The sequence below is a fragment of the Colletotrichum lupini genome, chromosome 10 (assembly GCF_023278565.1).
Source record: "Colletotrichum lupini chromosome 10, complete sequence".
NCBI lineage: Eukaryota > Fungi > Ascomycota > Sordariomycetes > Glomerellales > Glomerellaceae > Colletotrichum > Colletotrichum lupini.
Genome location: NC_064673.1, coordinates 974,039 through 996,080, shown reverse-complemented (window position 1 = coordinate 996,080; position 22,042 = coordinate 974,039). Strand labels below are relative to the sequence as shown.

General features: G+C 53.9%; 9 protein-coding genes across 9 annotated transcripts; 4 read left to right on the top strand and 5 right to left on the bottom strand.

The window, feature by feature from the left end:
• Positions 1-1,013: 1,013 nt before the first annotated feature.
• Positions 1,014-1,902, bottom strand: CLUP02_17504 (carbonate dehydratase; the record flags this gene model as incomplete). Its single annotated transcript, XM_049296413.1, has 4 exons — positions 1,014-1,194; positions 1,249-1,400; positions 1,479-1,696; positions 1,860-1,902. The coding sequence occupies 4 exons, from the start codon at positions 1,900-1,902 to the stop codon at positions 1,014-1,016; spliced, it is 594 nt and encodes a 197-aa protein (XP_049137637.1).
• Positions 1,903-2,477: 575 nt separating this feature from the next.
• On the bottom strand, positions 2,478-3,109 carry CLUP02_17503 (acetyltransferase; the record flags this gene model as incomplete). Its single annotated transcript, XM_049296412.1, has 2 exons — positions 2,478-2,630; positions 2,693-3,109. 2 exons carry the CDS (start codon positions 3,107-3,109, stop codon positions 2,478-2,480), a joined length of 570 nt encoding a protein of 189 aa, XP_049137636.1.
• Positions 3,110-3,996: 887 nt separating this feature from the next.
• CLUP02_17502 (uncharacterized protein) lies at positions 3,997-4,266 on the top strand (the record flags this gene model as incomplete). The annotated part of the gene is made up of 1 exon (XM_049296411.1): positions 3,997-4,266. One exon carries the CDS (start codon positions 3,997-3,999, stop codon positions 4,264-4,266), a length of 270 nt encoding a protein of 89 aa, XP_049137635.1.
• Positions 4,267-5,186: 920 nt separating this feature from the next.
• CLUP02_17501 (uncharacterized protein) lies at positions 5,187-8,346 on the top strand (the record flags this gene model as incomplete). Its single annotated transcript, XM_049296410.1, has 10 exons — positions 5,187-5,403; positions 5,475-5,648; positions 5,710-5,720; positions 5,799-6,069; positions 6,118-6,141; positions 6,194-6,313; positions 6,366-6,465; positions 6,525-6,806; positions 6,862-6,964; positions 7,030-8,346. The coding sequence occupies 10 exons, from the start codon at positions 5,187-5,189 to the stop codon at positions 8,344-8,346; spliced, it is 2,619 nt and encodes an 872-aa protein (XP_049137634.1).
• A 909-nt stretch (positions 8,347-9,255) lies between these two features.
• On the bottom strand, positions 9,256-11,685 carry CLUP02_17500 (thioredoxin; the record flags this gene model as incomplete). The annotated part of the gene is made up of 3 exons (XM_049296409.1): positions 9,256-9,603; positions 9,660-11,433; positions 11,492-11,685. 3 exons carry the CDS (start codon positions 11,683-11,685, stop codon positions 9,256-9,258), a joined length of 2,316 nt encoding a protein of 771 aa, XP_049137633.1.
• A 1,114-nt stretch (positions 11,686-12,799) lies between these two features.
• On the bottom strand, positions 12,800-15,329 carry CLUP02_17499 (uncharacterized protein; the record flags this gene model as incomplete). The annotated part of the gene is made up of 4 exons (XM_049296408.1): positions 12,800-13,922; positions 13,985-14,070; positions 14,137-14,821; positions 14,881-15,329. The coding sequence occupies 4 exons, from the start codon at positions 15,327-15,329 to the stop codon at positions 12,800-12,802; spliced, it is 2,343 nt and encodes a 780-aa protein (XP_049137632.1).
• Positions 15,330-16,141: 812 nt separating this feature from the next.
• Positions 16,142-17,820, top strand: CLUP02_17498 (tyrosyl-DNA phosphodiesterase; the record flags this gene model as incomplete). Its single annotated transcript, XM_049296407.1, has 3 exons — positions 16,142-16,516; positions 16,576-17,353; positions 17,402-17,820. 3 exons carry the CDS (start codon positions 16,142-16,144, stop codon positions 17,818-17,820), a joined length of 1,572 nt encoding a protein of 523 aa, XP_049137631.1.
• Positions 17,821-17,995: 175 nt separating this feature from the next.
• CLUP02_17497 (acyl CoA binding protein) lies at positions 17,996-18,481 on the bottom strand (the record flags this gene model as incomplete). Its single annotated transcript, XM_049296406.1, has 3 exons — positions 17,996-18,145; positions 18,240-18,307; positions 18,385-18,481. The coding sequence occupies 3 exons, from the start codon at positions 18,479-18,481 to the stop codon at positions 17,996-17,998; spliced, it is 315 nt and encodes a 104-aa protein (XP_049137630.1).
• Positions 18,482-20,329: 1,848 nt separating this feature from the next.
• CLUP02_17496 (uncharacterized protein) lies at positions 20,330-21,837 on the top strand (the record flags this gene model as incomplete). Its single annotated transcript, XM_049296405.1, has 3 exons — positions 20,330-20,446; positions 20,745-21,521; positions 21,616-21,837. The coding sequence occupies 3 exons, from the start codon at positions 20,330-20,332 to the stop codon at positions 21,835-21,837; spliced, it is 1,116 nt and encodes a 371-aa protein (XP_049137629.1).
• Between the last annotated feature and the right edge of the window lie 205 nt (positions 21,838-22,042).

The window sequence follows — 22,042 nt, the reverse complement described above, 5'->3', positions numbered from 1 at the left end:
AGGCGCGGGGAGGAACACGAGAAATTTCGGAACGCGGTAGTAGTCGGTACACGTGGTGATGGAGGAAACGGTCGAGGAATCGCTCGGCGAGACAAGGACGAGGAGGGTACGACAAGATTTGATCCGAAACGGCTAGCTGGGCGGACCAGGCGCGCAATTGGCACGAAAGTTGATAAGAAAAAAGAGAGGGAGGAGGGGAGCGAGTGTGCCAGCTCGAGCAGGGTCTTTTTACATTGAAAGGAGGGTATGGTGAAGAGAGTTTGTGTGTTGCGATCTTGTCGGGACTAGATTGGGCGACGGGATGATTTTCCTTGTTGTTGGTAGCAACCCTTTTTGGGATGTTGATGTTTGGCACCTGGGCAAGTAAACAAATTGGGAACCTGACGGGTGAAGGAAAATGGAGTCGCGACACCTCCTTGCTCTTTCTGACTGGACCGCGTCGGGGCCCTTGGCGCCTTTTCCCCTTTGTTTACTGCCTCAGGCCCTCCTACTTGCTGTGCTTCGCGGCCACTACCACCTCCCGTCCTACGGCGTGGCGCCAGAGTACCGGCGCGAGCGGGGGAAAAGCACGTACCTTACCTCCCGGTACCTGCCAGCTGCACGCTCTGCCTCTGCCCCCCGCCTGTCCAATCGAGGTGTCGCGGTGGCACTAGATTTACGCACAAGACCAGACCAGCGGGAGCTGCCAGCCAGACCCACAACCTTAAGCCCAAGCAAGACACAACCCGTCAACTTTCACTCACCAGCTTTTTTATATACTACCTACCTAAAGTACCTTACGGTAATTAAGCATTGATATAGCCTCAATAGCAGGAAGAACCATAATGTCATTTCTGGCATAAGTTGACCGAATCCGAAATAACTAATCATATCGCCGTATCATCTCTTCACTCACACTCCCATTCATATCTCAAAATGACTTTCAAGTACTCCCTGAGGCACCAACACAATCAAACGCCTCTCCACGCCCTCCAGCCCACCAAAATACCTAGTAAACCGACAGCCCTCAACCCTCAAACAACACGCCTCGTCTTCCCCGTCTCAACCTCATAAACCCATCCGCTCAGAGTAACACTCTCCGGCACCAACTTGGACGCCTTGATAAACTCAATATCCTTCTTGACAGCCGCATCCAGCTCCGGGAAGGGGAGGAAGTCTGGGATACGGCTCGCCGCCTCCGAGGAAGCCTCGGCACTGACCAAAGCACGTTAATGCAATAAAAGAGATGATGCGAACATGGCAACTCACCCAAGATTCTTCTCAACGAGACCAAACGCATCCTCGTTCTTGAAAGTCAACATGCCGCAGCCCGTATGCTTGACCAGGACGATCTCGTGCGTGCCGAGGAGCTGCTGCGAGATGACGATGCTGCGGATCGCGTCTACGGCTGAAGCGCCGGCCTAGAATTTTCCATCTCATGGTGAGCCAAGGCGGATCTAGCGTGAATGCTTGCTTTTCGTGAGGTATATATGGCTTACATTGCGAATGACGTGCGCATCGCCCAGCTCGATACCAAAAGCCCGCGCCGGATCGATCCTGGCATCCATGCACGTCAGGACGAGGTACTTTTTCGCCGGCGGGAGGGCGAGGTGGCCCTTGTCAAAGGTCGACGAGTAGGTTTCCGAGGCGGCCTCGACGTTCTTTTGAATTGCGGACATGTTGAATGAAGTGTGAGATGGTTCCTGTTTAAGACTTGCTGTGAATTATGATATGTGGGACGTTGAGTTTTGTCTTGATTCTACCCGAGTAGATATGGTGTATAAGTTATTTGGCAAGGACTGTCTCGGGATTGTAAGAGATGGGAGATCCCCTGGCCTTTACATATTCCCCTCTTTCTCTCATTCTGCCACGAGCCTAACTTGCAGTTCTCCAAGTGCCGCGCCTGTGATCACTGATAACCATTGAAATCCCGTGATATCTGAATGTGGGTATATGGCGTGCTTTCCGGGCTTTGTGCACACCGAGACGTTCAACCAACGAGCTTCGCCGTCTCACGCATCCAAGAGCAATAGTTCGGTCCCGGCTGGGAAAGGTGAGTGTGCCCAGATACCCCGATTCCAAGGTGGGGTTCGATCACGGCACCGATCGACAGTATTGGTAAGCTGTCACCTCTGTCACCGATCTGGTTGCCAAGCCTTCGCCCACGCAACCCTGCCTCCACGACGTTCTCGATCCGAAGTCGTTGAAGTGCAAAAAAGGTCAATGTCGGCATTGCATCATCCCGAAGAGCCGTCGCCGAGCCGCTCCGACTGGCCCCGCAACGCTTTATTCGCACGCCGGGTCACCTCAAAACAGCGGTGTCGGGATCTCGAGAAGGTGGGTCATGCGTACCGGAATCTCACTTGATTCTGCAAACCCCGTCCTCGTCCGCAAGGGAATCAATAGATGACGTGGGTCGCCTCCGTCTTTGTAATAAACTATCTAGAACAGACCATCAAACCCCTCAACGCCGTGGAATCTCTGGAAATGGAAATTCCCTACGTCGAGAGCTGCTTGTAGAAGAAAACCTGATCCTTCAACTGTCGTGGAACGGCCGGACTGATGCCGTAGTTTGGAATTCTGCCGACCTCGACGTATCCGAATTTTCTCCAGACATCCTCTGCCGGGCTGCCCACCTCGGTATCAAGCATCTAAGCATATCCCGTCAGCGTTTTCCTTAAGGACTATAGTTCAATGGCTCGAAGTTCCTTACCAACAGCGTTCGCCCCCTCCTGAAAGCCTCACCCTCTAGAACACTCATCAACATCCTGGCGCCACCACGCCGGCGGAATTTGGGGCTGATGAGAAGCTTCTCGACGAAGCCGCGGAACGGGCCCGTCTCGGAGTAGGGCATGGAGAGCATTACGACGCCCATGAGCTCGGTGCCCTTGAACTTGCTGCCCGGGTCGGATTCGTCGAGGAGGATCAACATCATGCGGGTGCCTGCAGTCACGTCTGCTATGCGCTCCTTCCACCATCCTAAAAGCTTCTCGTGTGACAGAGGGGGCAAGAAGGTCGCGAGAGTCCGGTCTGAGCTGATGCAGCCGGCATGTAGTGCTGCCAAGTAGGGGATCAAGTGGGTGTGGTCCGCAGGTGAGAAGATATACGGTGTCCCCGAGCTTGAGGACATCTTGAAGGCCCCCTTGCTTCGTGCGTGCGCAGGTAGCGTGCTCTTTTGCCGTCTCAATAAAGTATCGTCTGTTAGAAATACGGTAGGGGCCGTAAATTGGGCTAAATCGCTCAGAAACTGCGCAGCCAAGCCAGACCAGAGCAGAACAAAGTAAGAGCTAGTAGAGATCGACAACGCAGGAACAGCGCAAATTCGGCCTCTGACCCTGTCCTGCTACTGAGGTCTAGATGGTGATTAGATGCACGCAATTGAGACCGGTCACACAGTATCTTTCAAGTCAGTTAGTTAGGGTAACTTGATGTCTGTCTCGTGTTGGCGTAGCGAGGTCGCGTGTCTGTTGTAATACTGGATGAGGGGAAATTTGTCAAAAAAGCTCACCTCAGCTTTAAGAGACTCAGCACGAGACGTGAGCAAGCGTGAGGTGGTCAGATTGCTCAAGAGAGCTGTCCGTATGAGTCAATGAGTCAATTGATATGGACAAGGTTCGCCAAAAGTGTCAGGAAACGGGAAACAAGTAGAGAAATGGGCACTCGAGAGACGTTGAGGTTATCAGGATAACGGGAAAGAATTGGTGACAAGAGTCAACTCGTGCAGGTAGGTTCTTTTTTTTCGATGGCTCCTGCCAAATCCAATTGGGTCCAGCCTGGGTGTCTTTAAGGTGGGATTAGCGGCTTGGTGGCCCAAGCCCAGTGGCAGAGGAAGCCGCTACGAGGGAATTCCCGGCGCAAGGCGCCGGGGCGTAGAGGAGCCGGCAGAGAAACAGCCCCCCGCATAGAGTGGAAGGACGCGATGGATTGTGACATTTCAGCCAAGTAAGCACCTGCAACAATTCACCTTGGCAGCGCCAATCTATAAAGCAGAACCGATTTCGTCGGCCCTACGGATACATGCCTGAAAGGCCGTTGGCAGCCGCAATGACTTTCAGGTTTCTGTATGTAGGATCCCTTTGCTTCCACATATGTTCGCTTCCGTCAGCCGTGTCTCATTCATCAACGCTCAACATGCCTACGTATTCAACCCGCTTCTTAAGCCGGACTCGGCCCTACGATGTGGTTTGTCTCCGGAAACGCACGGCACGTGTCCGAGTCGGAGTGCTTGGCCCAGCTGCCGTTCGACCCCTGGATGATCTGTCTTGGAAGTGGAGCAAACAAGCTTAAAGCTGATGCTGAAGATAAGATGCCAATTCCATCTGTATGCAGCATGCGTCGTAGTATTGCCGGGTTTACTATAGTTGTATAGCAGCAGCAGCACACATTGACTTATGTCAGGTAAGGTGAGTGCACCGGTTTGCTCACTTGACCAAGTTTGCTCCATGGCCCGTATTCGTTCTACACTGCCCCTCCAACGTCAGTATTTCCATGGGGTCAAACTTGCTTTCTTTGCATTGAACCTTCTATTCAGCTTTCGGACGGACAAATCACAGCTGCCCACCGAAACCCTTGAACCCCCCCCCCCCCCCCCCCCCCCTCACGACATGAGCCTTTGATAGGCTGCACAACCTACTCGCAGTACCTTGCTGTCAGGTACCTCATTGCCTTCACATAAGGTAGCTAAGATAGGTAGGGAAAAGAGACTCCCGTCCTATCTAAGATACCTATACAAGAAGGTAAGGCGTTGCAGGTCCATAGGTGCAAGCATTCAAGGCCACCCACTCACGGGAGTTCGGACACACGGACCATCCGCTGGTGTCGTCTCACCTTCAGCTGCCTTCACCGCATCTACCTGGGTCCAGAGGTCCTGAGGTGCATGGTCCCATCTGCAAAGTACCAGGGGACAATAGGTGCTACCCAGGGTATCCGTAGCTATCTCAGCTTGCAGTTGGCTACCTCCCAAACTCCCCTCGCACTCACATGCACCTACCCCTCTGACGTCGCTGTCTAGACCCTGTTTCATCGCCGCCTTTACCTAACACCAACTCCGAGTTCCCCTCCTCCTCCAAAGCTTCCTTCAACGACACTCACCTATCTTAGTTTGAGACTCTTACGACTCCCACATTCTCTTTTCTCATTTTCACCATTGCGTTCACACACTCTCCTATTTCGGCCTCATTTCAGCTCAGAAGCAGCTTCCTGCCGTCATGGATCACATCTTTCGCAAGGTGGAGCGGGGCATCGACGCCCTTTTCGGGGATGAGCGACACGCCCACACTCACTCAGGCCACGAGTGCCATGAGCACCATCCCGCCGGTCACGCCGAGAACAGATTCCAATCCTTTGCGCCGCAAACTACTGGTAATGCCAAGTGGTATGTCGACGGATGTTCATACTTCTGGGCCGTTTCCGAAGCTATCGAACGTAAGCTTGCACCACGATGTTACCAATTCCCCTAAGCATCAACCATTTTTCTCTGACCATGTGAGCTGCAGAGGCCCGAGAGAGCATTTACATCTTGGATTGGTGGCTGAGCCCAGAGCTGTACCTGCGCCGCCCTCCCTCTCAGAATGAGCGCTATCGCATCGACAACCTGCTCAAGGCTGCCGCCGAGAGGGGTGTCAAGATCAACATTATCGTCTACAAGGAGGTTGAAGCCGCCTTGACCCGTGAGTGACCCCGGCCCTGAGCAGTCGTCTGAACGCCACACTAACGACCAACGTCAACTAGTCAAGTCCTCTGTAAGTCAACATCACTTGTATCAATATATCAACAATGTGTGCCCATAGAACTCGAGTCATGCTGACACTCTCATCAAGCACACAAGGACCTACCTGGAAAGCCTTCATCCCAACATTGGCGTGTTTCGACACCCTGACCATGTGCCCACCGGATACGACTTCCAAGCTGAGCTCAAGCAGAACTTCGCCAACATGAACGTCAACACCTTCACTCTCTCCAAGGCTTCCGGTGATGCCATCAAGGCCATCTACGGTACCGCTACCGATGGAGTCACCCTATTCTGGGCTCACCACGAGAAGCTCTGCCTGATTGACGGCAAGATTGCCTTCATGGGAGGTCTCGATATGTGTAAGTCATGATGCCAAGCACGCACGCCACTCACTAATAGCATCGTAGGCTTTGGTAGATGGGATACCAACAGTAAGTCGAAAGCATCTTTCAGGTCCCCAGGAGCCGTCTCTAATGGAAATAGGCCATCCCATCGCGGACGCTCACCCCGGCAACCTGGATGCCGTCATCTTCCCCGGCCAAGACTACAACAACGCCCGTGTCTACGACTTTGCTGACGTCGACAATTGGGAGCAAAATAAGCGTAAGCCAGCACGGCTGATCAATTGCCCCTGTTTGTGCTAACATTCAACCAGTCGACCGCACCAAGAGCTCTCGTATGGGCTGGTCCGATGTCAGTCTCAGCTTGAGCGGCCCCATCGTGGCAAACTTGGCAGACCACTTCGTTGATAGATGGTTCGTATTAGAAACCAGCGGTCCCGATGGTTCTAGAATTGAATACTGACAATGAGTAGGAACTTCATCTACGGCGAGAAGTATGGCAAGAAGAACCCTGGAAAGTACCAGGCTCTCGGAGGAGGTGCCGCGAATGCGGACGCTGGCAGAATCGCCGAAAACGAGACGGAGAGCGGTGGCTTCTTTGGCGGTGGTGGCCATACCAGCCACCTCTTTGGCGATCTCTCTGACCGTATCAACCGAGGTATCAGTCGCATGGCTGTCAGTGACGACAACCAAGATGAAGGCCCCCGTAGAATCGACCGTGGTGACCGTGCTGCCAACATTCAGCTCACCCGCAGGTTAGTAATTAAGAGCCTCATCCTATCAAATCAAGTCACTGACGGACTATCACAGCTGCACGGAGTGGTCTGCTGGCCACCCAACCGAGCACTCCATTGCAAATGCCTACATGCATGCCATCACCAATGCCCAGCACTACGTCTACATGGAGAACCAGGTACACCTCCCTCCCCCTTTTCTCCTTCACCCCCGTCCACATGTCGCTCTAACATAAGAACAAAGTTCTTCATCACGGCCACCAGCAAGGAACAGCACCCCGTCACCAACAAGATTGGTCGTGCCATTGTCGACCGCATCATCCGCGCCCACCAAAATGGCGAAGACTTCAAGGTGGTCGTCGCCATGCCCGCCGTCCCCGCCTTCGCCGGCGACCTCAAGGCCGACGACGCCCTCGGCACCCGCGCCATCATGGAGTTCCAATACAACTCCATCTCCCGCGGCGGACACTCCATCATCGAGACACTCCGCTCCGAGGGCGGCATCGACGACCCGGGCCGCTACATCCGCTTCTACAACCTTCGCAACTACGACCGCATCAACATCTCCTCCACCATGGCCGACGCCGAAGGCCGCTCCGGCGTCCGCTACGAGGATGCCCGCCGCGAACACGACGATAACGTCGGCGCCGGCTACGGCGAGCAGGGTCAGGGCTACGGCACCCGCGGCGACTCCCAGTACGAGCGCTACCAGGAGGCGGCGTCCCGCGTCTCGGATCAGACCTGGGACACCGTCTCGGCGTGCTACATGGACAGCGGCCGCGACCTGCACTCGGTCCCCTGGCACGGCGAGCCCGAGGCCGAGCTCGACGCCTTCGTCAGCGAGGAGCTCTACATCCACTCCAAGCTCCTCATCGCCGACGACAACCTCGTCATCTGCGGCTCCGCCAACCTCAACGACCGCTCCCAGCTCGGAACCCACGACTCGGAGATAGCCGTCGTCATCGAGGACCCCACGCCCATCGAGTCCGAGATGGCGGGACGCCCCTACACGGCCTCCAAGTTCGCCACCTCCCTCCGCCGCCAAATCTTCCGCAAGCACCTCGGTCTCCTCCCCGACCAGCCCTGCGACCGCCCCAACGACAACTGGACCTCCATCGAGCGCGGACCCAACACCTACGACTGGGACTCCCCCGCCGACCGCCTCGTCCGCGACCCCATGTCCCGCGAGTTCTGGGACCTCTGGGAGGGCACCGCCCGCACAAACACGGAAGTCTTCACAAAGGTCTTCCACAACGTCCCCAACGACCGGGTCCGCACCTGGAAGGACTATGACGAGTTCTTCTCCAAATACTTCATCATCCCCGGCGCCAAGAAGGAGGACGACAAGCAGAAGGAGGAGGAGGAGGCCAACCGCGGCAAGGTCGAGTACGGCCACGTCGTGCGCGAGGAGTTCCCAGGCGGCGTGCGCGAGGTCAAAGACTGGCTGAACCGCGTGCGCGGCAACATTGTCGAGATGCCGCTCGACTTCCTCGTCGACGTGGACGATATTGCCAAGGAGGGTCTGTCTCTCAACAGCTTCACTGATGAGATTTACACGTAAAAACAGATGGAGGGTGGATTCGGTCCGTGGCTCTCCGTTCACAGCCAGAATCGCCAAAGAAAAAGTAAGAGAACAAGAAACACAATATCTTGGAATGTGTTACCGAAACAAACGACACAGTGATGGTCCGTGTATGGGCGGGAAGTTTGGAATTTAGAGCTGGGGAGGAAACGAATGAATCATTTCTTCTGGGTGGGATTTCAAAGCAACCTCGTTCAGTCCAGAGTCTCGTGTGTAACAATGAAGCAAGCAGCCTATCATTCAACCGATCCTCCCTCTATGCCCACATCTCCTGATGTCTCGTCTCCTCATGATCGCAAGCCACAGTGAACCCTATCAGCTTAGAACTTCATATCATATAAGCGACAAATTATCCAAGAAAAGTCGAAATCCCCGTATCCAAAGACAAAGTACTGATCCAGGTTGAGGGTTCTAGTGAGTAAATGTCAAATAAACAATGTATAATCTGTCAAAGTGGCACGTAAGGTAGACGCGAAAGGCGTTGTATTCTCCTTTCTCCTCCCCCGCCACCACCGCCAAACCTATCAAACATAAAGGAGTATTTATTATACAGACCTCTAGGCCTCATCGGCCAAATCCCGCACCAAGGAGAAAGACATGCAACGGGAAAAAGAAACACTAATAAGAAAAAAGAGTCCCCGTCAAACTCCGTGAGTATTCACCTCAATGCTTTGGGTTTTTGGTACGTCATTCTGCTTTCCTTTCGTTGAAAGCAAGAAAAAAAAAAGACAAGCACAACCCACACACTTTTGACGTTCAATGTTCCCCAAATCGTCGTAGCCTCATTCATGGCCTTTCCCATTAGTCCAACTTGCCAAGATCATGCTGTGCAGGGCACCGCTGCTGCTCCTCCAGCTTCTTCCACTCCTGTTCGAGCAAGCACAACTTCTAGTCCACCTTGCCGTTGCCGCTGGGTCCCAGGAGACCCTCCTTCATCAGCTCCTTGTTGCCCCATGATTCTTCTAGGCGGAAGTGGCCGCCACGGCCCTTGCGGGTGCGGCTGCGGAACCATGAGAAGGCTCCAAAGGCCAGGCCGAGAATGCAGCCCATGGTGAGATAGGGGTGCTCGACAAAGGTGACACGGATGTCGAAGAAGATCTTCTCGAAGCTCGAGATGGTGAGCTTGGGCTTGATCTTGGGCGGCGAAGAGACGACCTTGTTAATGGTCTCCAAGATCGACGTCCGGGACAAAAGGATGTTGTTGCCAGTAATAGTGGTATCCCAGTAGCGGCGGTTCTAAAAGTCAAGTCAGTCTGGCTGTTCACGTGCATGTGTGCGTCGGTTGTGCTTACATCCTCGTCATTGATAATGACACGGTCTCCGTCCTTGGTATCAATGCCATAGGTGGTGCGAATCCATCTCTGCCAGAAGACACTATCAACCCAGGCAAAGCCAACCTGCTTGCGGTCCGACTTGTCCATGTTGATGCGGATGGCCTTGGCCGCACGCAACGCACGCCCGTCGCCGCGGTCATCGGCCTCATCGATTCTGAGTTGCTTGGCATCTCGAAGCTCTTGCCTTTCGTGCTGGAAGAGAAGGATCTGCTTATCCATCCACTCGTTGGCAGCACTCTTCAACTCGCGCTTGGCTCTAAGGAAGCCCTCCTGGTCTTCCCTGTTGACGATTCCGAGGACGACAACCTTGCCGTCCATGATCTCGCGGGCATTGGAAGCGGTCATCTCAGGAACAATCGGAAGCCATACTGATTTCATCCAGTTCAAGACTTGGTGGATATCACGCATCTCCTTGGGTGTCAGCGGCTGATAGTATGTAGGGCGGCCCTCTCTGGAAACGAGCAAGCGAGGCCAGGTCGTGATCTTGTAACGGGCGAAAAGAACGGGATCCTTGGTCTTCACGAGCTTTGCCTTGCCAATCAGGCTGAGAGGGATGCGCTCAAGAGCCATGAAGTCCTCAGAGGTAGTGGCGTGATCGTAGAAGTAGATGAAGATAACCTCTTCCTTCTCCTCGAGAGCTGCCAAGGACTCAGCGTCTACATCCAGTACTCCCTCGCTAATGTCGATGGCCTTGTTGGCGTAGTGAACAAAGTCGCCGAGGCCTCTCAGACCATCGTACTCGACACGCTCGCCACCCTTGAAGAAGAGAATAGTGGGGTAGCCGCGGAGACGGACGTCCTTGCAGAGTCTGGTCTCCACGTCGCAGTTGACCTCTCCGATATTCAGACGACCCTTCATCTCCTTGGCCAGTTGCTGCCAGTTAGGTGCCATGGCCTGGCAGTGATGGCACCAGGGCGCGTAGAACTTGACAAACCAAGGGTCCTGGGTCATGGTGACCAAGGTCTGGAATCTTTCGGCACTCAGAGGCACAGAGGCACCTTCCTTGTTGGGTGTGACTGTAGGTTTCTTAACGACGGCCTTGGTAGGAACGGCGATAGCCTTCGAGGTGGTGCTAGGCTTTGCCTCTGCCTTGACGTCGGCCTTTGCGTCAGTCTTTGTCTCAGTCTTCGTGTCGCCCTTGGCATCGCCCTTGGCATCGCCCTTGGCATCGCCCTTAGTATCAGCCTTCGCATCGGTCTTGCCTGCAGGCTTGTCGTCCTCCTTCGCGGGAGGAGCCTTCGGGGGAGCCTTGGTCTCTTCCTTTGGCGGCGTCTTCTCGTCGGCCTTTGCGGGAGCCTTGCTATCAGTCTTGGCGTCCGTCTTGGCGTCGGCCTTGTCGTCCACAGGCTTCTTCGAATCGTCGGCCTTTCCTGGAGCCTTTTCGGGGGAGGTCTTGTCGCCAGGCTCGGGATACTCGAGGCTGCGGGGCCTGGTTCCGGGCTTGGCCGCCTCGAGGTACTTCTCAATGATGGGGCTGATCTGGTCAATGTCCTTGACACCCTTGATCAACTCGGCCAGCTCGCCATTCTTGTAGAGGATAGTGCTAGGGTACGACGCGACGTTGTGGGAAGCGCAAAGATCAAAGTAGGCCACGCAGTTAATCGTGGCGAAGCGAAAATCGTAGAGCTCGGTAAAGGTCTTGTCCTCCTTGGACTCGGGCTTCGAAGTGTAGTACCACTCGTAGAGGGTCTGGTATATCGGCGCATAGTCTATGCAATGCGGGCAGTAAGGGCTATTCCATCGTCAGCACGTTGCGCGAAGGGCGGGTAAGCGATAGCATGATCGGGTACCTGTAGTGCTTGATAAGCATGAACTGCGAGGCCTTAACCTCCTTGTCAAAGGTATCCGGGGTCAACTCGAGTATTGGCGGCACTTTCATGGAGTTGAAGTAGGTGTTCTCCCGTTCATCCTTGTCTGCCTCTGCTGCTTGAACCCCGGAAAGGAGGGTCGAGCCCAAGAACAGGAACAAAGGTGATAACCTCATTGCGGCGATGAGGGTGCACCGCGTGAGTGCGATGACTTTGGAGCGAAAGATGGAAAGCAAAGTCTGTCAGGCGATGCCAATAACGACTGCTGGGCAGACGCAATCAGTCCAGAGGGCGCGACAAAGCGCGGTTGTGTCGTCAATTCGCAATGGTAAGGTGCAGCGTCAGATAGGTGTGGATCGGATCGGAAGTCGCGATTGAGGTGGTTCGAGGGGTTTGCAAAGGGTTTAGATAAAACCTTCTAGATCGCCGAAGACATGGAGGGTAGAAAAGTCGAGAAAGAAGCTAATGTTCCTTTCGTCGTCTGGGTCAAAGCCCCCCGAAAATCGTCCAGCGGCGTCGAAATGAAGGAGAAAAAAGGGTGGTGGTGGCAGGTTAGATGGGTGGTTGCTTCTGGCAAAGGGGGAAGCCAAGCAAAGGGACCAGCGAAAGCGAGCGACAGGACTGGCAGGTCAGGAGAAAGACCGTGTGTCAAGATTCTGTAGCGCGGTCCAGGTTCTCTGGCTGGTTCTGGTCCTTGGTGCCAGCCGTTGCGCAGCCAGACACGGGAGTTGTACGTTGCCTTAAATATGAGGCAACAACCGCTGCTTTGTGCGTGTTCTTGCTAAGGCCACCGTCTCCAGTCAACCTCCAGCTGTCCGTTCTTGGTGTCCCCTGGCAAAGCCTGGCGGGCGGGAAGCGGAGAGTGTGGGAGAACAGCGGGAACTTGTGGTGCCAGCTGCCCGCCTGCTCGATCTGCCCCCACTAAACATTGGTTCATTTCGCCATTCGAAAGTTGGGCAGAGTTCAATCTTGCAGCAGCAGCGAGGTGGATCTGGGTTGCGATAAGAATAGAATGCTGCTTACCTAGCCTTCTCCATCTCGGATCGCCACCTCAAAATCTCACTACGCGTGCCACGCACCACCCACTGCCATGCAACAAACTCGAGAGCTGAACTGTTCCAGTGGCACGTGCGGATCGTCATCGCATCCCACGAGGGAGAGTAAACTCAAGCTGGGGGCTTTTCAACCCCACGAAAGGACCCTGAACGCCATGGCATTTATACGCTCAATTCTAGAACCAAAGGGTTACTGTATTGCATTTCCCATTCCTTGATCTGGCTGAGTCGACAACTAATCCACATCGTCACTGGTGCTGCTCGAAATTCCGCTGGAGCTGACATCATCGACAATGTCCATGCATTTACGTCCCGACAAGAAGTCCTCGAGATTGCGTTCTCGAATCTCTTCTAATATGTTCTTAAAAGCCAACCACTCGTCGAATGTCGGCACCGTCTCGCCCGGCTGTCTAGAGTCTTCCTTGCTATAAAGCCTGGCGGTCATAATCTTCATCGGAGTATCGCCAGCCGCGTTTGCTTGATCAGGGTTCAATCCGCGGATACGAGCATCGCTCAAAATGTCAATGAGCTCCTGATTTGCACTCTGGGCCGCAAAGTGGAGCATCCCGGACCCCTTTTTGTCGACGGCATCGAGTCTGGCGCCGTGCTGAATCAGGAGCTCCAACAACGCTGCATTGCGCCACAGAATCGTGTCGTGGATGGGTGTTCTGCCTTCGAAACCCCTCTGTTTGGACGGTACATTAAGGTCCATGCCGGCGTTGCAGAGCAAGTCGAGAGATCGATCCCAGTAGGCCCTCCTCGGATCCCAACGGGAGACGTTACTTGTACGGCGAGCCCTGTACGAGAGCGGGCACACCCAGTTTGTGTCGGTCTCAACCACCAGAGCACTTCCTCTCTGCAGTAGTAAGTCTACAACATCAGGGTTGTCGAACGCGAACATGATTGCGGTCTCTCCTTTGGACCCACGGTAGTTGTCGATCTTGGCATCAACGTTCGCACCAGCGTCGAGTAGTGCTTTAGTCATCCTCACCGAACCAGGAGATTCATATCGCGCTGCGTAATGCAGAGGTGTCCACCCGTTCCTGGTAGTCGTCTCGAGACTCGCACCGCGATACAGCAGCATATCGAACGAAGCGTAATCGGCCAGATAGATTGCCCAGTGCAGCGGACACCATCCGTAACTATCCAGGCCATCAATATCAGAACGAGCTAGCGTGATTGCGTCTGACAAAGATGTCGGGACGGTCCCGAGCATCGCATCGTGAATCAAGGATGATGTTTCAACCTCTTGAGAAAACGTCAATTGCTCGAGCATCCGACCATGCTCGGGCTTGAGAGACTGTATCTGGCTTTGCTTCGCCGCATAATAGAGCATGCGAGAGCGGCTGGCAGCGGTCCTAAGACGAGTCAACCTCGAACCGTCAACCAAGTAGTAGGGCACCGGATCAAGCTAGCTTACCAGCGAGTAACATTTTCAGTGTGCAACGGCCATCCTTGCTCGACCAGAAATTCCGAAAGCGTCAAGTTGACGTCGCGTAGCGATATCTGAAGACGTTGCAATAAGGTTAAGGAACTAGGACGATCTACAGATATCGATACACACGGACGTACCATAAGGAGCGAGTTCCCATCCTCATCTATATCTGTAGGCAGTACAGTTGAGTTGATGATTCCTCTTTTTATCCAATCGATGTCGAAGTTATACACAATCGATATCATCTGGTCGCGTGGGATTATTCGCGGGATACGGAGGTGAATCGAAGAGCCGATTCCGGTCAGACTGTCCCGTGAAGCAGCGACAAACAGGGCACGCAAGAGGAACCACTGGGGAAAGATGTATATCATCCGTGTCGAATCCGGTGCTCCATCACACGTCTCAAGATCGCACTTTCTGGGCCCCAGCAGTGATTTTCTATTGAATTCGAGGAATAGGGTCCCCAATATCAAGCGTAGCCATGTCGGTGTCTGTAGCCTAGAGTGTCGATGGCATTGACATTTGCAATACGATGTGCATTTTCGGCCGACTGGTTTCTGGACTGACCCAAAGGGGATACCTCCGGTCTTTATGTAGCGTAGACCGTTGCTCATCACAATCGAAGGCTGGTCTCTTCCTTGCATCGAGTCCTCTGGTTGCAAAGTCTTGGCAAGCATCTGGTTGAGAGAGACCTTGATATCGTTCAAGTCGGCTTGATTCATGATTTGCATCTGTCGATGTATCCTGCCCTCCTCTTCCAAAGTCATGAAAGAAGCCTCAATGAGCTGGCGAACTTCCAATATGGCCCTGGCGTGATGGGAGCTATTCGAGTCAGCGACTCGCTGAATCGCACTCGCCTTCAACAGTCAACTTGCGCTTACCTTTGTGAGGAGATGAGAGCGCCAAAACAAAGGATTAGAGATGTGTTGGTCTTGCTTGCCTTACATCTCAGCTTGGCAACATTACTTCTCTCTCGGATCCACCTCGACATTGAGACTCGAAGTTGCCCGCTCATTTCATCGCCAGACTTTGTTCCCGTGAGACGATGACACAGAGCTAGCAACTCCTCTTGTATACTCTCTAGATCCTGTTTCAAAGCCAGCGTCGGGGCGACGTTCAACACCGGAAGAGCAACATCTCCCTTCCCCAATTCCTGAAGCGGGCTCTTGACCTGCTCGATAACACCCTGAAGGGCTGTCAACTCATCAACGAGCTCGCAAAAGTCCGCCGGAGCATGACGAAGAGAGAGGAGTATCTTTAATCCTTTTCCAACAGCCGCCGATGCCTGTATCAAGGCGATGATGCTTGCGGCGGTGGAAAGAGGATCCATGTTGAGTTGACCGCTAGGGGGGATGAAAGAGAAAGGCTGGATGCACCGCCAAACTTGAAGTAGGGCGTGATTGGGAAGGATGCCAAGCCTATTCAGCCGGCCCGCATATCAGCTGAAAAGGTTCGACGAACCATCTTCTCTGAAAAAGTGAAGCCGACCCAAATGGGATCAATACGGCGGAGGCAATGTAGGTGCTTGCAGGCAAAAGCTCAACCTATCACATTGCGGGCCAGGAAGCTTGAGGCCAGGAGAGAGGCAATGCTTGATACATTGCTGAAGCCATCATTTCAATTCAGTTGCGAATTAGCGGAAACCCATGGCATTTTTATGAAAGATGAACAAGTAGGCTTGGAGTACACTTACAAGGCAGTAAACAGAGATACAGTAAATGCACTTCGAAAGCAATAACGTCACTACCCTGCTAGACTAGCTTCGAGTGCTGCAATAAAGACAACGAGTGGCTTTGAGAATTGCCAGAACAATGCATAGATAGGTGTTCTTAGCTATATACCAATATACGCAACTCAATTGTTTGACTATAAATCCAGTCCAAGAAGTTTTGGCTTATTTCATGGTTTTTTTGGGTACAGAAGTAACCGCAAGGGCTAAGCACGCCGCGGTTGTGTGCCTAAACGGATCTAAGCCGGAGCCACCTGCCTAGAACAACGATTTGGCACATCTCGCTCCTTCCATCCGTCCACCTCATAAAGTCCCAGCCACCAACCCCGTCTCGAGTGATCTCGCTCCCCTGGAACAAACTTGACCCCCCTTATACATGCCGTACATGATCACTCATTGATTTTATTTTCGCCATGGAGCGAGCATTCAAACGACAGCGACGTGCCGAAGACTTGGAGGGGCTGCCGCCGACAACTCAGTCAGACCATGTGGAATCCCTGAACCGGCCTATAAGTCCTCCCATGAAGAGAAAACAGCCGGGCATGCGTATCAAGTCGCCGTTCCAGCTGACAACCATAAGGGATCTCCCCGAGGCTGCCAACCGCGACTGCGTCGGCCTCGCTGACATCCTGGGCGATCCTATGATTGCAGAGTGTTGGGAGTTCAACTTCCTGCACGACGTTCACTTTCTCATGAGCCACTTTGACGAGGATACCAGGAACCTAGTCAAAGTTCACATCATTCACGGTTTCTGGAAGAGAGAAGATCCCAATCGCATAGCCCTTCAGGTCAGCCGATGATAACGAGTATAAGCCACTGAACAGACCTGAACGCTGACGTTGAAAAGGAAGAGGCAGGAGCGTATCCCAATGTTGAGCTACACGGGGCTTTCATGCCGGAGATGTTTGGCACTCACCACACGAAAATGATTGTGTTGGTCCGGCATGACGACTCAGCCCAAGTGATCATACATACGGCCAATATGATCGCCAAGGACTGGACGAATATGACCAATGCTGTCTGGAGATCTCCAATTCTGCCACTACTTCCCGAAAAGGTCGTTGACGAGAACGAATCAGCGGGTAGACATCCTTTCGGAACAGGGGAAAGATTCAAATACGATCTGCTGAGCTACCTCAGAGCGTACAACACACGGAGACCAATCCTCGTAGACTTGGTCGAAAAGCTGCGCAGATACGACTTTTTAGGTGTGCGTGCAACACTCATTGCTAGCGTCCCCGGCCGACATCCCATTCACGACACTTCGCAGACAACCTGGGGATGGCCAGCCCTAAAAAGAGCACTGCGCAATGTTCCGGTCCAAGAAGGGAAGTCTGAGATTGCGGTTCAGATATCGTCTATTGCTACTTTAGGGGCCACTGACAGCTGGCTCCAAAGGTGCCTCTTCGACTCCCTAGCCGAATCCAAGAACAATTCCCTTGCGACACCCAGGCCAACGTACAAGGTCATCTTTCCTACCGCGGACGAGATTAGGCAAAGTTTGGACGGCTATGCTTCAGGAGCATCAATCCACACCAAGATTCAATCCCAGCAACAGGCGAAGCAATTGGCTTACTTGCGGCCCATCTTCTGTCACTGGGCAAACAATTCGCCTAATGGCAAAGGTAGGGTGACGGGTCTCGACCTATCAATACACAACTAACATCCCATAGCGTTGAGCGATGATTCAGTTGTAAAAGAAGCCGGCAGACAACGGGCAGCACCTCACATCAAGACATACATTCGGTACGGCGAGAAGTCGATAGATTGGGCCCTAGTCACATCTGCCAATATTTCCAAACAAGCGTGGGGTGAAACGGCAAGTGCATCGCAGGAAGTCAGGATCGCATCGTGGGAAGTCGGAGTGCTTGTGTGGCCTTCGCTCATCGCAGACAAAGCGACCATGGTGGGGACATTCGAAACAGACTTGCCACCAAACGATGCGGGGGACGGCGAACCGGTAGTCGGCTTGCGAATTCCTTATAACCTACCTCTACAAGCATATGGAAAGGACGAGATCCCTTGGGTGGCGACGATGGCCTATGACGAACCGGACAGGCTAGGAAGAGCTTGGGGTGCTTGGGAAAACTGAGTCCACCCGTGCGCGCTTGTTCACATATGACTCTTGTTGACGTTGGTATCATTATATTGATCCTCGCTCTCCTGCTCGGCATGAACTCGAGCAAAAGGAAGCCATTGCTAATCCATATCAACCCGTTGTCGTTTCTCATGGTCGTTAGAAGCAGTGCGTTGGAGTGCGGTAACGTTTACGCGCCGACGGCCTCGGGCTCCTTGTTGGCGTCGTAGCCGTACTTCTCCTTGAGAGAGTTGACGAGGGCGACGTACTTCTCCTGGGCCTGCTCAGGGGTGAGGTTGTCGTCGACGACCTTCTGCCACGCGCTCTGCTTCGCCTTGCCCTGCAACCCACGCAAACCAAACGTCAGCTTTCCATCACGTGCCAGAATCGGTTAGGGGGAGCTCGGGTCGGCCCAGATGGTAGTGCTTGCGTACCTTGAGGTCGAACATGCCAGGCTTGGGGGCGCTGGAGATGTCCTCGCCAGTGCTGACCTTGTACAGGCCTATGTGCATCATCATGATATGTTAGCTACGAAAGAAGCCGAGGTAACAGTGGTGGGGCTCGTGGGAAGCGACGCACCGTAGAGCTCGAGAAGCTCGTCGTTGCCGGGCTTGGAGGTAAGCTTCTTGCTATCGGAGACAGCCTGCTTGAAGGCTTCGCTCTGAGGGGCAGACATGATGTTTTGTTTTTAGGGGGGGTCTTTGGTATAAGGTTTAAAGAGGTTTGCGTGGTTTGTGTAGTAAGTGAGGATATATCCAGGGAAGGGATTGTTGAGCTTCTCAGTGTTGGGAGGCGGAGGAAAGGGTTGGACCTTTTGGCGGGGTTAGCAAGGAAGGTCCCACACGCCCGCTTCATCATATGCTCATATGCGCGGGGCAGCTGATGCTGTCATTGGGTCGGCCCTTGCACCTTGTACGTTGCACCTTGTGCCTCTCAGACCTATTGCACCGCCACATGCAATTCGGGTGGATTGCCACAACCTGGAGGAGCATCGGCTCAATGTCAAGCCGCCTTCTCCGTGACATCGGCCCGGGGTTCGAGTACTTGCCTGACCTAGGTAGATTACCTTGAACAAGTCATCGAAGCTACTCGGAGCATCTTTGAACCTTCGCTCTATCCCTGGTTAAACGGTCAGCCTCATCGGCTTCGACGATGGTTTCTTTGCTCTGCCCGGGTGGAAATGCTCCCCACCCAGTACAATGCTTAGCTACCTAGGCGCTAGCAGCTAGCATCTTCCCTTAACCTGCCGCCTCTGAAGTCAACATTAACCGTTCGACCGTGCTCACGGCACTCGGCAGGACTGACGAACTGTTTGCCCGTCCGCCTGGTGCAGCCATCTCTTGCATCTGGCCAAGCAGCCGCCCTGATGCAAAGCAGGACATCCGAGCGCTTGATCTCCCCAGGTTTGATATCGCATGTCTGCAACGATGCACGTCTCTCCAAGCAGAGATGATGGACCAACATCTGAAATGTTCCCAGTCACACATCCGTATTAATAGGATGCATGGCTCGTGCCTTAAGCGGAATGAGGGCAACTTGACTACATCGACCAAAGGATGGCTGGCTCTCTCCGGGAGAGTGTTCGGAATCGCTGTTCCCCCCTGACTAACGAAAGTCTGCCTCCCATTGACAAAGTCACACCAAACGGGCTGATCCGAACTGGACGAATCGGGAGTGACAGCTACACTCGGGTCCGACGAGTATGCCTCGAGAAGGTGCATTGAGGCTCGCTCGAATAGCTATCGACGCGAATAAGGACATTTACCGCGAGGAAACATCGTTGGAAATGGCAAATGGTATCAACAAGCCCTACACCACCAGCAATATTCCCGAGCCTGGACCGACTCTCGATGGAGCGCTTCCGGTCGAAACTCAACCTTTTGTTTCCGTCTCTTCTTTGTTTGTTTGCTTGTGCAGCTACCAACTGTCCCAACGTCGTCGAATGGCAATCCGTCATATGCGTGGTCTGGGCGTGGGGAAAGCCGAGCGGACAACGGGGGATCGACAGGCCCACCCACCCCAGTGACGGACATGAACAATTCAAAGTGCTTTTTCTGTCTGACCTTACCTACCTTCCTACCAACCACATGTTGTGTTACCCAAACGGCACGGACTTTGAGACTGAAACCTGGACCAAAAGTACTAATGACACCAATTCGCGTTCTTCGTTGGCATTAGCGCAGCTTAGTGAGGGGACGCGTATTCCGGACTTACATGAGATAGGATGGGGGGACACAGGATCTATGCCGCAAGGATGCCACCAGGCTTTGATGCATCCCGGGCTCGAGCAAGCTATGGAGGGGAATAAATAGCAGTCGTCTCGCAGCTCTGGTTGAGGGGTGTCTATTGATCTAAAGATACCCAGCAGCTCCTCGACGGGCCCATCACCAAACAGTACTTTGACAAATCGACTAATAACCTCTTTTAGCTCCATCAAGGCGACTTATTCGTCCATTACTCACCTCATCAAAATCAAGAAGCTCAGAGTCTATTTGAGGACGAGTTGGAATAAGACATAGTCAATATGGTCAAGACTGTCGTCGTTCTCGGCGCCGCGTACGGCGGCCTGGCCGTGGCTCATCGTCTGCTCAAGCACACACGCCAGACAGAGCCGGACCTCAGAGTGATCCTGGTTTCAAAGGTGAGAGAGAATTTTCTACACTATAATTGGCACACATCAAGCTACTTGAAAATTCTCGATTCTCGAAATCGGACGACCTCTACAGAAGCTAGGGGTGTCACCGAGCTCCGGAGGCCCGTGGGGGCGGCGTAAGACAGCTGCAGGCGACCCACACTTATCTCACCTCTGCCTCCATCAGCGTCCAGAGGAGACGAAGCAAAAATGAGATATATGAGGACAGGAGTTGGGCAGTGCCTTGGAACAACACGAAACGGAAGGGAAAGGAAGTCGTGCGCAAAGGCTGATAAGAAAATGGCAGACAACTCACTTCTACTGGAACATGGGCTCCGTCCGCGCCATCGTGCCGGGCATCGTCAAAGATGACGAAATCTTCCAGCCCATCGAGTCCGGCTTCGCATCCTACCCCAAGGAATCCTTCGAATTCGTCCTCGGCACCGCCACGGGCCTCGATGTGGCCCGCAAATCCGCCCTCGTATCGACCGCGTCCGGCCCCAGGTCCCTGCCATATGACTACCTCGTCCTCGCCACCGGCGCCCGCGCCGCCTCCCCCGACATGCCGTGGAAATCCTCCAATTCCCACGAAGAAACCCTCCGCCTCCTCCACGCGACGGCAGAAAAGGTCAAGTCCGCAAACCACATCGTCGTAGCGGGCGCTGGTCCCACGGGCGTAGAAGTCGCCGCCGAGATCCGCTTCGAGTTCAAGGACAAAGAGGTCCACCTCTTAGCGGCCGAAGACGAGATCCTCGCGGGCGACTCCATCGCGAAACCTGTGCAGAACGAGATTACAAGGCTCGGCGTGCAGGTCCGGAAGCACGCGCGCGTCGCGAATTCCCGCCCGCTGCCGGATGGCAAGACCGAGGTCAAGCTCATGAGCGGCGAGGTCATCCGGACGGATCTGTACCTCCCCACCATGGGCCTCGTGCCGAATACGGAGTACCTCGACCCCGGGATGCTGAACGAGCGCAAGTATGTAAATGTGGACGAGTACATGCGCGTCAAGGGCGTCGAGAACGTCTGGGCGTGCGGGGATATCGTCTCGTTTCCGAGGGCGGGCTTCATGCTCACGGATAAGCAGGTTCGTCGCCCCCAACCCCCCTTTTCTCTATTTCTCTCACAACCTTCCCCTCTCTCTTACCAAACATGACTAACATCTCCCCAAAACGTACCAGGCCGCCGGCGTCGCAAAGAACATTGAGCTCGCACTCAAAGGCAAAGACCAAACCGTCGTAAAAGGCATGCCCGTCGACGTCTACGTCTGCGCCACGGGTCGCAGCCGTGGCGCGGGCCGCATCGGCTGGGTCAAGGCCCCTTCTCTCATGATCTGGGCCGTCAAGAGCCGGAACCTGGGGTTGCCCATGGCCGTGCCGTATGCCAACGGCGGCCAGTGGTAAGCTCGTGATGGTGAGCTAGAACAGAAACAGAAACAGAAGCAGAAGCAGAAGCAGAAGCACGGCTTCTCGGTGTTTGGTGTTTTGATTCATGTAATTATACTTATACGGTTCTATCCAAATCATCTGATACGAACTCGCGGAGAAGCGGCTGCTAGTCTGGTCTCAATACTCTTGCCATTTCCTAAATCATTCCCAGCCCCCTCTC